The sequence below is a fragment of the Neoarius graeffei genome, chromosome 25 (genome assembly GCF_027579695.1).
Source record: "Neoarius graeffei isolate fNeoGra1 chromosome 25, fNeoGra1.pri, whole genome shotgun sequence".
In the NCBI taxonomy this organism is placed as follows: domain Eukaryota; kingdom Metazoa; phylum Chordata; class Actinopteri; order Siluriformes; family Ariidae; genus Neoarius; species Neoarius graeffei.
In genome coordinates this window covers 39,117,538-39,135,103 of record NC_083593.1, presented here as the reverse complement: position 1 = coordinate 39,135,103, position 17,566 = coordinate 39,117,538, and the positions used below count along the sequence as shown (strand labels likewise).

At 40.1% G+C, this 17,566-nt stretch overlaps 1 protein-coding gene across 7 annotated transcripts in view; it reads left to right on the top strand.

Moving 5' to 3' along the window:
• The window catches only part of psd3l (pleckstrin and Sec7 domain containing 3, like), a 504,243-nt gene that overhangs the window by 325,075 nt on the left and 161,602 nt on the right, over positions 1-17,566 (top strand). For all 7 annotated transcript variants that reach the window (XM_060908177.1, XM_060908176.1, XM_060908179.1 and 4 more), the window contains one exon: positions 8,843-8,932. In XM_060908177.1, the coding sequence (XP_060764160.1) occupies positions 8,843-8,932 (90 nt within the window). The remainder of the gene's footprint in view (positions 1-8,842; positions 8,933-17,566) is intronic.

Genomic DNA, 17,566 nt, shown 5'->3' with positions numbered 1-17,566 from the left:
AGTCGTTCAGTCATTCAGGCTGGACTACAGAGTACAAAAAATGAGTAGGGGGCAAACATGGGCCGAGGAAGAAACGCGTACCCTTGTGGATATATGGGCAGATGTCCACATATCTGAGCTTTTGGAGAGAACACACAAAAATGCCGACGTGTTTGCTGTATTCAGTGAGAAAATGAAGGAGAAGGGGTTCACGCGCTCCCCAGAACAATGTCGGCTAAAAGTGAAGAAACTCCGTCAGACCTACATTAAAATCAGGGACATTCTTTCAAAAAGTGGCGGTACTAGCGACTTGCGTGAAGAGCCAGAACTGTCACAACATGATGTGCGCTCATCAGCGCTATCCTCCGTGACTACTTTTGAACTTAACGCTTTGTGCGCGTGTCGTCTCTGACCAATAGCTGAACAACCTCAGGGCGCGTGGCTTTGTTGACAGATTTTGGTCCGCTTACTAATGTACAGTGTGAAAGCGAACCGCACCAAAATGAAAAAATAAAAAAAACATTTGGTTCGGACCAAAGCAAGTGAACTATCGAACTATCCTGGTCTGAATACACCCTTATAAGTGGATAAGAATCAAAGTGTTTACACCAGTAATCAGTGCCCAGTTCCTGCAGAACACAGCAGCCAAGCCATATAAAGTGACGCTGTAGAGGATTCACATCTGTTTACTGAGGTGACTTGACTTCAGTGCCTCCTTTTATTCCTTTGGGATGAAACAGAACCTGACCGTCGTTGAGGACTCTGTCTCTCTCTCGCTTACTTGTATCAGAATGCATCAGAAACAGGCCCCGTGTCACTCTGGTATCGTGTGCCAGTCTGAACATTTGTCAGTGCTGTCCACCTACAAACTCGGCTGGTGCTGGCAGAAACTGTAAAGTCACTGGAACAAACACCTTCTGCTCATTATTTTAGTATTCACAGTGACCCGCTCTCTCTAGCCTTTTGTCTCTAATGTTATGAGAAAACGCAGAGAAGCACTCGAACTGGGATCCCGTATTTGGACTCTACATTACATTGGGTTTTATTAATAGTCAGAACTGTTCAGGTCAGCACAGGATTTTAATCTGTACTGGCCGGTAGAAGATGAGGAAGGAAGCTTCATCTGCGTTTTTACTGTCCTTTCCCTTGTCCAGGATTAACTGGATGGACTCCATCAATTTGAGGCGTTAATTATCTTGTTAACCCTCATCCTACCATGCTATTTTACACCTTAATCTTACCATGTGGGGTCCGTTTGGACCCCAATACTTTAAAATTAAAGCTTATAAAGACAAAATCACCAGATAAGTTTTGTTCAGAACATCTTGTATTAATAACAGCAATACACTAAAGGGCCCAAGGCATAAAGAACACACTTAACCTTCATCCTCCCAGCCAATTTTACATACACAAACTACCAGGCGGGGTCAGTATGGACCCCAGGAGGGAATACCTTGAAATCAATGCAGTAAGAACCAATTCAATGCAGCAAACAGACATAACTTTATTGAAGAACAAAATCCACTATGGCTGAATATCAATGATGTATTATAAATGCAATAACATTGCAATAATATTGCAATAACTAGCATACATGTAGCAAATTATAGCGCCACAAAAACAAATTGGCATTATATACATGATTTTTGCAGCTCATGCAGCTGTAAAACATTCTGGATTACAACTTAGGTCTTTTCTTACAGAATTTAAAACAAAAAAGTAATTGTAAAATAATTTAGGGCTTTTGTTTTGCAGCCTGTGCTTATTGCAGCAGTGGGGTCCACACGGACCCCAAGAAGGAATGCCTTGGTAGTTTCATTATGGAACATAAAAGAAATGAAAGAAGTTAACTTTCAGTGTGCTATTCAATTATAAAATGAAAGACAGATAAACTTTACTCTGGGGTCCGGTTGGACCCCAGTAACAAATTAATTATACCTTCACAATGCAACAAGCTGATCTTCCGGTGCTTTAGTGTTTTAATTAAGACATAAATTCCGACAAATTCATAAAACGGTGAGGCAGTATGTCACATATTTTTAAAATGGCAAACAAACATATAGGTGCGGGGTCCAGATGGACCCCACTTGGTAGGATGAAGATTAAAGCTCTGTGTGGCTGTAAGAATAATGATTACAGTAAGAACCTCACACTGTGTAGTGTATTTATAGTGCATTTGTGATCAGAGTCTTCCCGAATGCTACCAGACTGAAAGCTGAAAGATAATTAAGAGTTATTCCACGAAATCGAGTCGTACATGAGCTGATAGCCGACGAGGCGCATAGCACCAAGTCACATGGCTACAAGCCATGTGCGACGAGATTGAGTGGAATAACGGTTTTATTCTATCCACATTCACTGGATTTTGAGAAACTGAGCATTTTTATTGCTATTTTTTGCAAATTTGATAAATGAAAACTTTATGCAAAACATCCGACAAAATCATTTCCGCTTAGAATGTAAACAAACCGTCGAAATGACAGGACCGGTTTGTGAAAAATGCTGTGTTAATAATAATTCTTGGAAAAAATTCAAAAAGATACGTTCTTACCGTCAAATACTTTCATTACATATTTTGTCACCTTCTTTTGTGTATTTTTGGGGGGGTTATTTTCGAGTAGAGTTTTATTTCATCCTCAGTTCATTTAGCAACACGCTCCGCCGTTTTGTTTTTCTCTACTCACGGTATATGAGCTGATATCCTAGTAGTGGACTAGCCAATCAGAGCACGCGATTGTTCATATCCGGTGAATGTGGATAGAATAACACAGTACTGTATATGCAGTGTTCTAAAAAAAAAAAAAAAGGCTTATTGTTTTCAGTGTTTGAATTTTTCAATTACAGGTGGACTAGTTACATTTTTATTTCGATTATTTGGTAATTCCACAGGCGGATAAGTCATTGCGAGCACACTTATCAGCCATCCCATTGGAGATGGTTGTAATATAAAATTAGTCATTAACCTCTTTAATCTGATTTTATCATAACGCAGGAATCATAACGCAGGTATCGGTGGTTGATTACTGGATGATTACATAGTTACAGTCATTACAGTGTAATGGTAGGTTATGAATTTAACTTAAAGGTTCTGACTGCAAAGTTGAATTCTGGGTAAAATGTTCCGTTTCTATAGCTGTTGGAGTTTCGAGATGTTTCGCTACTGTACGCACCGTGTATCCTGTGTGTAAATGTTTTGCTAAGATAAAACGCATTCCGCGTTTTATGATTCCAGAGAACGCCGAAACAAGTGAGCAACAATAATATCACATGATCACCGTGGGGCGTATTTTTGACCCGCTTTTAACCAAAACAAGTCGGCGTGGGCAAACGTGGCAGACTCCATTCTCCAGCCGGCTAAAAGCTGGCGGAAAAGTAAAGGAAACCTGCTGAGTGAGTGTAACTGCAAGATAGAGCAAGGTTAGACGACGTGTCGTTTTTCTGGACAGATAACTAAATCATTCTAGCTAGCGCTTAGCTATCTTAGGCTTAGAATGCATGAGCTCGACTCTACAGTAGCGAGTATGGAGTTGTACACCTTACATTTTGATCTTGGAGAGAAAAACGAGAATACAAATACGGTAACAGAGAAAAGGTGTATACGTCTTTTGTTTCACGGATCTATTCACGAATGTCCACCACAAATTACATCCCTGTGGTTCAAAACTTTCCGAGGTCAATGCAGAGTCACGATGTTTTCCGCACGTCACCATCTTGGTGTGACGCAGTTCCATAGTTATGCTAATTAGTTAAAGGGAAACTGAAGGCAAAGCATGGAGTGAATATTTTTTTTTTGTTCCCACTCTCTCACAGGAAAATTATCTGGCTGCGCTGGGCACTTGCCGATTTCGACTAAATGGGTTTCTCAGCCCTTTTCATATTAAACACTTATAAGGCCATGGCATAAACTATTACTTTTTAACCTCTTCATATTTTGTAGGTTATTTGTATGAGTATGAAATAATTTTTTTAAAAATCATTTAAAAAAGGACATGGATGCATTTAGGGTTAAACACACTATTTGCTGGAGGCGTCGTGGCTCAGTTGACTATTGCCGCTTTTCCACTACAAACGCGGCTGAGTCGGGCTGAGCCGTGCCGTGCTGAGTTGGGCTGAGTCGAGCTGAGTGGGGCTGTTGGAGTTGCATTTCGACTACAACCGCGCTGAACCGTGCTGGCTGGAAGTGGGTGGACACATTGGGTGGAGTTAGCGAAAGTGGGTGGACGTCACGTGATGTCGTTAAGCAGCGCAAACAGTGACATCAGTGACCTTTTAAGCGGTAGTCTCACGACCCAGATAGTAAACAATAAACATGGAGGACATGGAGTCGTTAGTGTTGCTGGTCTTGGTTCTGTGGCTTGTTGTCACCGACAACGCCAACAGATACTGGCAAGAGCGTATAGATGAGGCGAGGCGCATAAGGCTTCATAATTCTCGTAATTCTTCTTCTTCCGGGTTTGCGGTGTTTACAGATCCCAGCATGCTCGCGGGGCGTGTGTGGGCATGTGAGGACACTCCTCCTCACCAATCAGTGCACAGGGGAGTGTCTGCTCACGCCCCCAGCCTCACTTGGCACGGTTTGGCTCGCTTCAGCCCCACTCCAAAACGGTGCGAGTTTTAGGGGCTAAGCAGGGCTGAAGCGAGCCGAGTCGTGCTGTTTTTTGGTAGTCGAAACGCGAGCCGTGTCGGGCTGAAGTGAGCTGAAGCGAGCTGAAGTGAGCTGAAAAAGGGTAGTGGAAAAGGGCCATAAGGCGCCATACCATAAATCCGGTGACCCGGGTTCGATTCCAACCCGAGGTCATTTCCCAATCCCTCCCCGTCTCTCTCTCCCGCTCATTTCCTGTCTCTACGCTGTCCTATCCAATAAAGGTGAAAAAAGCCCCAAAAAATCTTTTTTAAAAAAACCACTATTTGCTAACTAGCTGTTCAGAACCTAACGTTGTTGAGTTTCTTACCGTTATAAATGTAGCTATTGCTTTTTTTTTTTAAATCATCTTCCTCATTTTTGCCAAAGCCATTTACAGAGCAGTTATAAAGCATTCAAGTTTTTTCTATACCGTACTAAAAAAAAATCTCAAGCCAAGTTAATTTAAAAAAAAAAAGTGCTGGAAACTTGCTTGAATTTCACTTTGGAAGAGTTTTAAGTTTAATGAGCGCCATTTGTGCTCTCATAGACCCCGATACACCCTTATCCATGACGACATTTTTTCTAAAATAGCATTATTCTAAACTTTCTATACATTATCAAAAGATCTCTTCCAAATACAGATATAATGCCTAATTATGAAGAGGATTGCTCTGCTAGCTGTTCTGTCTACTTGATTTACAAGTTGAATAAGAAAAAAAATCCATACCGAAACGTATCGATATGCTGGATGGATCTGATGTATTGATATCCGTAATGCGCACGGAATACCGTCAAGTAATTTGACTCTGAATGTGTTGGGGGTCACGTTTTATTTCCAATTTCTTTCCATCTTTCTGGTAAAATGACCAAAAGAGGGGAAAAAACCCTTCCAGAACAAAACTCAAATCTCATGTCTTATGTTTTGGAAGGAATTTTGAAAATGTAATGCCTCACCATAAATTTCAGCTCAGCAATGACAAACATTTCTTTCAAAGTATTTCAAAGGAGGATCTGTAGCATTTTTTTTAAAAGATAGGTTCAAAAGAAAGGGACCTCTCTGGAATAAAAAGGATCGCCTGCAGACATAAAATGTTCCCAGATGAAAGCAGCAGCCTTGCAGTTCAGGGACGTTATTTATGATGAACAGAGCTGCTAGGCACACACACACACATTTATTGTTGACCATCCAGCACTGTCACATAATCCAGCGTTATGGTAATTGATTAGTCCCTCGTTGTAATGGATAGCTTGTGCATTTAGCGGAGCCAAAATTTTTTGCTGATGTTTCAACAAGCCGGCATGCAACATGCTGTATATAATCCTTACAATATTATGTAATGACTGACTTGCACTTGTTGAAAAGCCAACATGGTTTAAAAAAATTTGGCTGCTGATTTTCATAGAAATAACTGATTTAATAATCTTTTCTATGGACTTTGTCATTTTATAACACAAAGAAGGAGTTAAGGAATAAGTCAGGGAAGTTTATACATCCAGAAATGTTTTATTCGTCTTCTGCCACAGCTATTTATCTAACGATTGCAACTTTCCATTTATTAAAGGAGAACTGAAGGCAAATTTTTTTAATCAAAATTCTATTTATCTCGTTTTATTAAATATAGGAATACATTTTTGATCGCTATTTTGTCACTGCTAGAGCAAGTTATGAGTGTTTGAAATCTGCTCTGTAACATATCAGTCCATATGTCAAAGCAATGGCCGTGAACGAGATTCGCTGAGACCTGTGCGAGACATCATAGGACGGAAGTAAAACGTACAGCGCAAATCAAAGTGACCGACATCTGCCGACGTTGTCAAAAGACGCGCGCGCCTTCTTTCGAATGCTGATGTAATCAAGCCGGAAGTTTTGTTTGTTTTGATAGCAGTCAGGAAAGTTTGAAAAAAGTAGGCAGTAATCGTCATTTAAACTCGTTTTTGTGCAATATTTCGTTTGGAAAACAGTTTTCAAAATGGCGGCGCTGACACTTCACGTTTCGAAGTCTCGCACAGGTCTCGTGAAGATCGCGCGGATAAGCGACGCCTGCCGTGGACCAAATTAACTAAATTCAACACGGCTGAAAACCGAATAGGCTGATAAGTATAATATTTAATTGCAATTAGTTGCCAATATGAGTCACGATATAAGGTTACTAAAACCAAAAACGTAATTGAATAACACGCTAATTAAGGAATAAAGCAAGTTTAAAAATGACTTCAGTTCTCGTTTAATGAACAGCACACCATAGAACTTAACCATTTAGGGTTCTATTTAACAGTTATTTCACGAAATCGAGTCGTACATGAGCTGATAGCCGAGTTGTCTATAAGCCATGTGCGACGAGATTGAGTGGAATAACTGTTTTATTCTATCCACGTTCACTGGAGTTTGAGAAACGGAGCATTTTTATTGATATTTTTTGCAAATTTGATAAATAAAAACTTCATACAAAACGTCCGACAAAATCATTTCCGCTTAGAACGTCAACAAACCGGCGAAACGACATGAGTAATTTGTGAAAAATGCAATAATAATAATAATTCTTGAAAAATTTTAAAAAGATACGTTCTTATTATGAAATGCTTTCATTCCATATTTTGTTGATTTTGGGTTTTGTTTCCGAGTCGAGTTTTTATTTCGTTCTTCGATTGGTTCAGCAACACGCTCCGCCATTTTTGTTTTTCTCTACTCATGGTGTATGAGCTGATATCCTAGTACTAGAGTAGCCGATCATAGTGCGCAATTGCTCATATCCAGTGAATGTGGATAGAATAAATAATGTTACTAAATGTCTGTGAGACAAGTTAGTTCCTGTTAATACTTGCGTTGTAATAGTTTTAAAATTGTTCTTCCGTCCCTAAAGGTTTTTCTTTCTCTTTTTTTAGTCAGAGAACTAAACATATAATAATTAGTGCTGTCAAGCGATTAAAATATTTAATCGCGATTTAATGTCGCGACTGTCATAGTTAACTCGCGATTAACCGCAATTTAATCGCACATTTTTGTCACATGAAAAACCATTGTAATTCTCTTATCAGCATAAAAATGTGAATGGGCTTGCTTTGTACCAATGTTTTTTTTATTGCAAAGCATAACACGTCTTGACACAGCCACTGCAAAGTGAAACCTAAGCCGAGCACCAGCGCGGGGCTAGCAAGAGAACCATGAGTGAAGTGATCTACTGCTTGAGTTAGTTTACAACTCTAATCAGAGAGACAGGTTACACAGTGATGGTAGGCTTGACATGCTTGATTATAATATAAAGTACACTATTATATTAACTTTAAGTTGTTCGTTGATAAATATTGCATTGAATCTGATCTTTACTGTTTCAGCTCACTTAACACATTTTGTACTTTTACACTTTCTGCCTGTTGATGCGTCGCGCTGTCCAATCAGAGGCGGCCAAATTTGCATATTACAGGAAGGATTTCTGGGATGGCATTGAGTTTACAGTTCAGAGGGATCTGGCTTCTTTAGACGCTGTCTTCTTAAAACTGAATAAATATTTAAAAAGAGCCAAATGAGCCAGTCTTTTGAACGGCTCTTTTCAAAGAACGGATCACAAAGATGCGGATCCCATCAAAGAGCCATAAATCCCATCTCTACTAGCGCGCCCTGCCCGCGCTGGTTCTTTTGGGGGGGGGGGCAGAGGACTCTGGTTGTGCGGGGCGTGGCATTACAGTCTAGCTGCTATCGGTTTTCTAAGCAAAGTCTCTGTTCCAAGTTCCTGGCAGTTTCAAAAGCTTATGAAAAACCTACATCATGTCACAGAGCGTTAATCTCGCGATAAAAAAATTATCGCCGTTAAAATTGAGTCAAGTTAACGCGTTAATAACGCGACATTTTTGACAGCGCTAATAATAATCAAAATAATTTAAAACAAAAGACCCTAATCAACCCAAATCATTGATAAGTGATTTAAGTAATAATTGTAACAGGTGAAGTCGTCAGTTTTCTTTCTGTTGTTGCAAGTCATTCTGGTCAGCTTGCATTGGAAATATTGCTGCTGTGTTAATATACAGCTGCTCTGAGCCCAAGAGCGACTGTTTGACATCCAGTGAAGTGTTGCTATTTGCAAGTTAAAAATGAGACCCAGTATTGGCAGGCCAACCTCACAGAAAGCAGTTCATTAATTAAGTTTCTCTCCGCTATCAATAGCGCCAGACAGCGCACAGGTTAAATAAGGCCGAGCTGAGTGATACATTATCAGGGTAATAAATGTGTCTTACACCTTTCAGAATATTGGGAAGAAGATGACGTGCCAGGAATTCATCAACAACCTGGACGGCCTGAACGCAGGACAAGATTTCCCCCGAGACCTGCTCAAGGTAAGAGCCGCCTGTTTGACCACCTGAGCAAATCCGGAGGCATGTGGGTGACGCCGCATGTAAAACGACCCAGGTCTTGATGGTATGTCTGAATAAAGATGGGCATCGCTCTAATCTCCTGGCATCGCTTTTTGAAATGAGAGTTCATGGACCTGGTAATCCAAAACGCTATTTTGGTCCACCTGATCTCTGTGGCTTTACAGTACGACTCTCCTCGACTATTCATTCAGCATCCACCTGATATATGTATACCTGATGTATCTCATGACTTACAACCTGAGCACAAAACCATGCTTGGCCTAGATTAATTAGAGCTGCTTAGAGGCTGTCACTGCGAACAAAAGCAGAGGTCTCGGGGCAATGGCTCGAAATGACTTGTCGGATTACTGATGGGGGCGGGATCAATTACAGCACACATTTTACTTGGCTGTGTGTGGCGTGAGGGAGCTTTATGGAAAAGGAATAGCAGGCAGCAAAAACTGATGGAGCTATACCTGAGAATGTGGTGTGAATGACTAAGCATTGTGTATTACTGTTTATTCTATCCACATTCACGGGATATGAGCAATCGTGCGCTTTGATAGCCTAGTAGTGGAGTAGCCAATTATGGAATCAATTTTGTGCCAAAATGTTCATACAATACTTTTGAAATATCAAACAAAAACGACAAATCAAAATACAAAAAAAAAAGTCAATTTTTTTAGACTGGCAAACAAATTATTCGTGCAAAATATCAGTCTATTACTCTTCAGAAACCTTTTTTTTTTGTTCCGCGTCTTTCTCAGTTTTGTTTGGCGTAATTTATTTTGGTTGCGATTCCAGCTTTCTCGTTTGCGCTCCCTGACTTTTTGCTTGCAGTTTTGGCACAAACTTCACATGTGGGTGGGCTGTCCAGAAATGCATTCCCATTGGCTAACTTGTGTTTGACTGACAGCTACGCTCAGCCATTCCCTACTCGGATTCTGGCGGACTGTTTGACGAGTGACCGATCCATTGACGGTAAACAAGGATCGAGTGGACTTCAGTGGCGACTATGATATTGAATTAATTCAACAAAGTGTAAGTACGGGACAAATGTGTTGTATGTGTTGCAGTAGTGCACATTATGCAGGCGTGTTTAACGTTAGCAAGACAGCTATTATATTGGGTAGTGGAGCTAAGGCTAACATTTGACTTGCCACGAAACACCTGCATAATGTGCATTAATTCAATATCATAGTCGCCACTGAAGTCCACTCGATCCTTGTTTACCGTCAATGGATCGGTCACTCGTCAAACAGTCCGCCAGAATCCGAGTAGGGAATGGCTGAGCGTAGCTGTCAGTCAAACACAAGTTAGCCAATGGGAATGCATTTCTGGACAGCCCACCCACATGTGAAGTTTGTGCCAAAACTGCAAGCAAAAAGTCAGGGAGCGCAAACGAGAAAGCTGGAATCGCAACCAAAATAAATTACGCCAAACAAAACTGAGAAAGACGCGGAACAAAAATAAAAGGTTTCTGAAGAGTAATAGACTGATATTTTGCACGATTACACGAATAATTTGTTTGCCAGTCTAAAAAAATTGACTTTTTTTTTTTGTATTTTGATTTGTTGTTTTTGTTTGATATTTCAAAAGTATTGTATGAACATTTTGGCACAAAATTGATTCCATAGCCAATCAGCTCGTATACCGTGAGTAGAGAAAAACAAAATGGCGGAGCGTGTTGCTGAACCAACCAAGGACGAAATAAAAACTCGACTCGAAAACGAAACCCCAGAAATTATCAAGTATTTAAAAGAAATTGATAAAAGAATATAGCGCCCCCCCCATAGCTCCTGTTCTACATTCCAACCCGGTTGGTAGCGGTAATGCACCTTTAAGTTGGTTTGCCAACCACCAGAAAACCCTAAAGAAGAAGAAAACTACTAAAAAAGCAACAAAGTACGGAATGAAAATATTTGATGGTAAGAACATTTTTCCCCCCAAGAATTATCACATATTTTCCACAAATTGCTCCTGTCATTTCTCCCGTTTGTTTACATTCTAAGCGGAAATTATTTTGTCGGACGTTTTGTATACATTTTTTTTAAAAATCAAATTTGCAAAAATTTAAAAATGCTCTGTTTCTCAAAATCCAGTGAATGTGGATAGAATAAAACAGTTTTTCCACTCAATCTCATTGTACATGGCTTATAGCTGACTCAGCACTACGCGCCTCGTCAGCTATCAGCTCATGTACGACTCGATTTTGTGGAATAACTGTTAATTAGTGGCTAATTACCTTCATTTTAGATTATGGTTCCTTTCCTGCATAATTGAGATTGCTTTTCTGAAGGCTTGACCTTTGTTCCCGGTGCTCACGGGTGAGAAATGCACTTCTCCCCCCTGCTAAGATGAAAAACGTGACTTCTTCCTTTATTTCTTTTGTACCGGTGGACGTCTCTGTGTTTGTGCAGCCCACTTGCCAGAAAATCTTTTCACATGGTCACTCGGACACGTCCAGTGCTGGCACATTAGCCACAGCAAAAGCTTAGTCGTGCGCCGGCAGACCGGAACACAGCCGTATTGGGCATAAGCTCTGCAACCCGAGGAAAGCGGAAATGAATTCGCTCTGCCAAGAACCACTTCGCAGTGGACTAAAATAATCCCCCCCCCCCGTGTCTTCCTCCTCCTCTTTCTCACCCCAGTGATTTTTAATAAAACAAACACACCTTGTCCCTGCAGCAAATTCAGCTCCCGGACTATAGCAGGGCCGTAACTCGGCCTCAATCCAGATATGGCCAAGTGGAAGAAATGATATGATGATGTCATCTAACTAAGTGGAATGCCATCGCTGTGCTTGTCATGGTGCACCTACACTGTCACCGAACTTGGCTTGATTTGTTGCTCTTATAAGCTTTTCATTACTTGCTCTCGGGAGGTCTCTCTGGACTCAGTGGCCTCATAGGCTTACACTTTTAATTAGTGCAGAGTGCTGCTTTTAGTATTCTTTTAATTAAATAAGCTGTCACAGTGTCTCTGGTTAAGTCAAAGATTCTGCCACTTCAGAATTTAATGGCCAGTGTAAATCCATTCACGTCAAGCTCGATCGATATCGGCATCTTCAACAAGCCTAGCGGCGTTGTATTTATTACTCGCCAACAGAATGATAACAACGGGATCGGTCTTTGCTTTGCATCATGATGAAAGCTTGTTGAGTATGAACTTGGACTCGTTTACGCTAGCTCAAGATTACATTAACTGGACCTTGAGTAACTAATTTTGGAACAAATCAGCCAGCGTAGACTCATCATATTTTGACGGATGACTTTTTCCTTTCAAGCGTCCTAGTCGGTAACTGCAGAGACTTGAGTGAATTGGTGTCTGATAAACCAAAACTGGGATTCGAAGAGACACCAGAGTGAAGCCATTTTTAATGGATTTCATCAATTCTATTTCTCTTATGATTGGTCAGTTTATTTTTATTATCTCCTCTCATCACAGCAAACTAATTAAAAGAAACTACTCTAGGGTTGTTTTGCAATCAGGGTACGCGAGCTAAAAATCACATTTAACACTTATTATCTTCAATATCAAAAGGCTTGACTAAATAAACTTGGTTGTTTATTGTAGCCCTGTGATAGCTCTATTTACCATGCAAAAAAAAAATTGGTGATAATGTTATTTTTGGTGAATGTATGGCAATACGTGTCATATTTAGCAAAATTACTCGCGTCATTTAGAAAAAGTGCTTTTTTGACCACAGGTAGCTCCAAAAGGGATGCACTTAAGTTAAATCATTCTTTATACCATAAAACAAATATTTGGTTCCATATCATTGGAAACATAGTTAAGTTTTAATGTTGAATGCCAGTAAGTTTTCAGACTATTTTGATCAAATTAGTATGTAATTGTGTCAAAAAAAACGTCCTCTCCGAGACAGCTAATTTTCCAATATAAAATAACATATCTAAAATGATTATTTTCATCCTAAAATGTGGTCAAGATATTGGGACATAAGCCCTGTTCACACGGCACATATTTGCATCGATGCTGCACCGATGTATTTTGTTGCGATATATCTTACACCGGTGTAAATTTTGTGGAGCGTTCACACGTCACAACCCTGCTTACTAGAGAGAAGCGTGTTAGCACCGGTGCAGCCCCACTTGTGGTCACACGGCAGTTTCTGCGACCGTGCAATAGTAGCAAAAACTTTATTACTATCATTTCCTTTGATAGTAATAAAGTTTTGATATCATTTCCTTTTATTATTATCATTTCCTATCATTATTACTATCATTTCCGATAGTAATAATGCGGAAATGAAATATGCGCATGCGTGAAAATGTACTTCCTTTTCCCGGTTGTCATGGCATCATCAAGCGCCGGGAAAACAACGTGGATGAAGACACCAGTGTTGCCAGATATTGCTGACTTTTTCCAGACCAAAATATGTTCAAATCCACCAAAATGCACTTAAAACTGACAATCTGGCAACACTGGAAGACGCGCAGTTCTGTTGTTGTTGATATTCACCATTTTGGAAGCGCAAAATACCAGGATGCAAATTATGCAATGCCCGTATGTAATCAACTCTCCTCACGCGTAGCGAGTCTACCCCTGTAGCGTTCAGACGTCCCATTTTATATCGGTGCTGCCCTGCAAACTAGCATTTACTCCGGAGTAAATTTCTTAAACCACCTCCCGAGCAGGGTTAGATTTGCACCGGTTTAAGCAGCTTTCAGGGGCTACACCGGTATAACTTTGTACCGTGTGAACGCTCTACCGGGGCAGCCCCGGTGCTACACCGGAGTAAAAGTTGCCGTGTGAACACCCCTATAAATATTAGAGAAGTAGTGGATTCTGAATTGTCAAAAAAAAAAAAAATGTCCTCTCCGAGAATCACTTCATTTGTTTCTCTCAGCCCTGCTTAAAGCTACACTTAATTTCTCATTCTCATCTCATTATCTCTAGCCGCTTTATCCTGTTCTACAGGGTCGCAGGCGAGCTGGAGCCTATCCCAGCTGACTACGGGCGAAAGGCGGGGTACACCCTGGACAAGTCGCCAGGTCATCACAGGGCTGACACATAGACACAGACAACCATTCACACTCACATTCACACCTACGGTCAATTTAGAGTCACCAGTTAACCTAACCTGCATGTCTTTGGACTGTGGGGGAAACCGGAGCACCCGGAGGAAACCCACGCGGACACGGGGAGAACATGCAAACTCCGCACAGAAAGGCCCTCGCCGGCCACGGGGCTCGAACCCAGACCTTCTTGCTGTGAGGCGACAGCGCTAACCACTACACCACCATGCCGCCTACACTTAGGAAAAAACCCCCTAAATAGTTCATGAACATGCTATAACATTAGGTGAATGTTATGGACTACTAACAATTTCTTAACTGTTGGAATTTTATTTCTATCAGCTATTTTTGACAAGGAGTCTTTGCTAACATTTTTGCTACTTTTCTTTATCTTATAGCAGATTACACAAAACTACCATACACGTATGTCAAAAAATTACCTGAAATCTGTTCTTTAACTTGTCCTTCACTTAAAAACTGGTACAAGAACCAGTTTGAATCAATTTTAATTTTGGACCCCTGTGACACAAACTTTGTCCCCTGATTGTAAAACAACCCTCTACTGATTTTACTTTTTTGTATTTCTGCTTGAAATGGCTCTCCAGAGGCTTTGCTTGATATAGACTCATGTAGTTTTTACTTTTTTTGTTTTGTTTTAAGTAAGCCGTTTGACATCCATACATTTAATCCTTCTCTCAGGCCTAGACAATATCCTTCCAGCCATTATAGAGCAGTGCATAATGCTGAAACCTTGTCATGCACTTCTTCTTATTTGGCCAGTCAGTCCTGCTGCGATAATATCTGCAAGCATGGCCATGGGAGTTTCATTATGCTAGCGTCAATTTATCTCTCCAGACTTGGTTGATTAGAATCAGAGCTTCGTATACGGTCATATGAGGCCAGAAACATATCACCGTGGTGTATTGGGAAATTGGAAAGCCATGGCCTAATGGTTAGAGAAACAGCTTTGGGACCAAAAGGTTGCTGGGTTGTTGTTTTTTTTTTCAAAAAAAAAAACAAGAAAATTTCTCCGTTTCAACATTTCATATGTTGTCTTTAGGCCATCCTTTAAAAAAAATCCGTTTCCTGTCCACCGGGTGAGTAAAAAAATTTTCAGTCGGGAGGGAGGGATTTTTTTTTTTTTTTTTAATATATATATGGATGGATAAGAAATCGCAATACTGTTTGCTTTTTCTTTCAGTACTTTTTTATTACAAAAGCAGACACATTTAATAAAATATGACAGTTTAATCAATTGAAACTTGTACAAAAACTAAGTTAGCATTTTAAATGCTGACTGCAACATTTGCAAAACTTTTACAAAGGTACTTGAAATGTCCGACACACGGACTTTTTGTAGTTCTAAATCGACCGTTAGGCCTAGTTCGGATGAAATTACACTATTATAATGATCACTGAATGATTTGTTTTTCTGAATCTTTATTATTTTGTTGTTCGCTAGAATACCATTTTGCGATTTCACACTTAAGCAAATGTTTGAAAACTCCGGATCGCCTTCCTTCATGGTGGCTGCCATTTTTTTGTGCCGCACGGCGCATGCGCAGAGCTGATTCAGTTCAGAGTGCGCGCGCACACTCGGCGGAGGCAGTAGTGTGTCGGAGGGAACAGAAGCAGAGATAACGCTTAGGCCAAAAAAAAAAAAGATAGTGTGTTTCAGGTAACATGAAATACTAAAATAAGGTCAGTAGGTAGGAAAAAGTTTTTTTTTTTCTTCATTTTTTTTTTATTTTGTTCAAAAAAATTAACACAAGTAAACATCTTACAAAATAGTATTTTGGCACAGAATCCTTTATACCACACATCATAATAAAATAAGTGTTTTAAATCTTTAAACGAATAAAAAAAATATCGCAAGAGTTCGAGTTATGATCTACGGAAGCGTATTGCTGCCACACTCAAAAAAAAAATTGTCTTAGGATCAAGTAATTACGTGAAAAGATATTGTTAACAAAGTTATCACGTTTTTACAATATATTTATCATGTAATAACATGTAATTTCATGATACGAAATTATCACGTTATTTCGTGATATTTTCATGTAATAACGTGAAAACACCTTATCAAGAAATAACGTGAAAATAACGTCCTAGGCTAGGCTACTTCCATTAAAAGCAGACGGCCTAGCCTAGCCTACTGTAGAACTTGGGTCGAGCAAAAACACCGAGCAAAAACATGGCTGAATCCTGAATGACTCCTATTTGTATAAATAGGGGACTACATAGGCGGCAAAACGTAGTGTTTTTCCCTGCCATGGAAGTGGAGTTGTATACCGAGGAGGAAGCAATTTGCATTACAGCCTTGAATGAGGATTCAAAATGGCGGCTCGGCTCAGTTTTCCCTTCCTCCTTCAGTATACAAGTGCGCTTCCATGTTTATGCAGGAGGGCTGATAGAAGTGGCAAAACATTTTACTTTTTATCGTTTCTTTCACAACTTGAATGCGTTGAAACAAAAAATTATGACAAACTAACGCCGCGTACACTAAAATATCGAGGGAAATTTGTAATAAAAACTTTACGGTCGGCAATTTCGACGTGGAAATTCTCGATCGGTTGGGTTACCGGAAACACACTTTTTTTTTTTTTGGGCCTTATTTTGTCTCCGGTAAACCAGTCTTCTCTCGTTCAATTACGTGCTGGCATCAAAAGACACCGTTGGTTGTAAATGAAACCAAACTGAGTGGTTGGAGTGTATTTTCATTCACAAATGGAGAAATGTTCGCTGAGTGTTTAATCGTGTAGCCGCCACTGCAGACCGTTGTCGTTGTTAATTCATAGCATGCTCAGCTGCGTGAATGTGTCATGCACCGAAAATAAGAGATTTACAAGCCAGAAACGCCTCTTGATGCAATACGCAAGAAAAGAAAGAAGATTTACTGCCATTTTACTTTGTATTTGAGTAAAGTGAATAAATGGTCTGTGGAAAATACATTTAATCCTGGGAACTGCGTGCACAGGAGTTTATTTTGTGTTTACTCCCCCCCCCCGGCTGGCTACTTATTTGTCATGGCTGGCTAGTATGAGCCTTAGTGGAAAGCCCTGGGAATGCGTAAATGTCAAGTTCGATTTTAGATTTACGAACCCGGAAAAAAAAATGTCGAAAACCGGCGTTAAAAAAAAATTTCAACCGCACAAACGGCACTCACCCGGCCGGTGGACCGGAAACAGAACATTTTTTAATAATGGCCTTATACTATAATCAATGAAATATAGGGTTTCCGTCATTTGCAAATCTTCACATTTTGTTTTTATTTGCGTTTTACACGGTGTCCCAACTGTATTTGGAACCGTGGTTGTATATCTGTAGTATGTGTTAAGATCAATTGGCACATCTGTAACTGCATGGCTCTCAGCTGAGATTGTAGGTTTTAATTCCGCTATGAGGAGTTGATCTCTATTTGCCGTGACAACTTTGTGTTAATTATTGAATTGGGTTTTCACTTCATGCGTCAGTGACGGACCCTCAGAGCAACTGGTCTGCTGTAAAAATGGCATATTTATAACATGCACTGCTCTGATGTGGCAAGTCACAGGACCTTCCTTTCATTCTGTTTCAT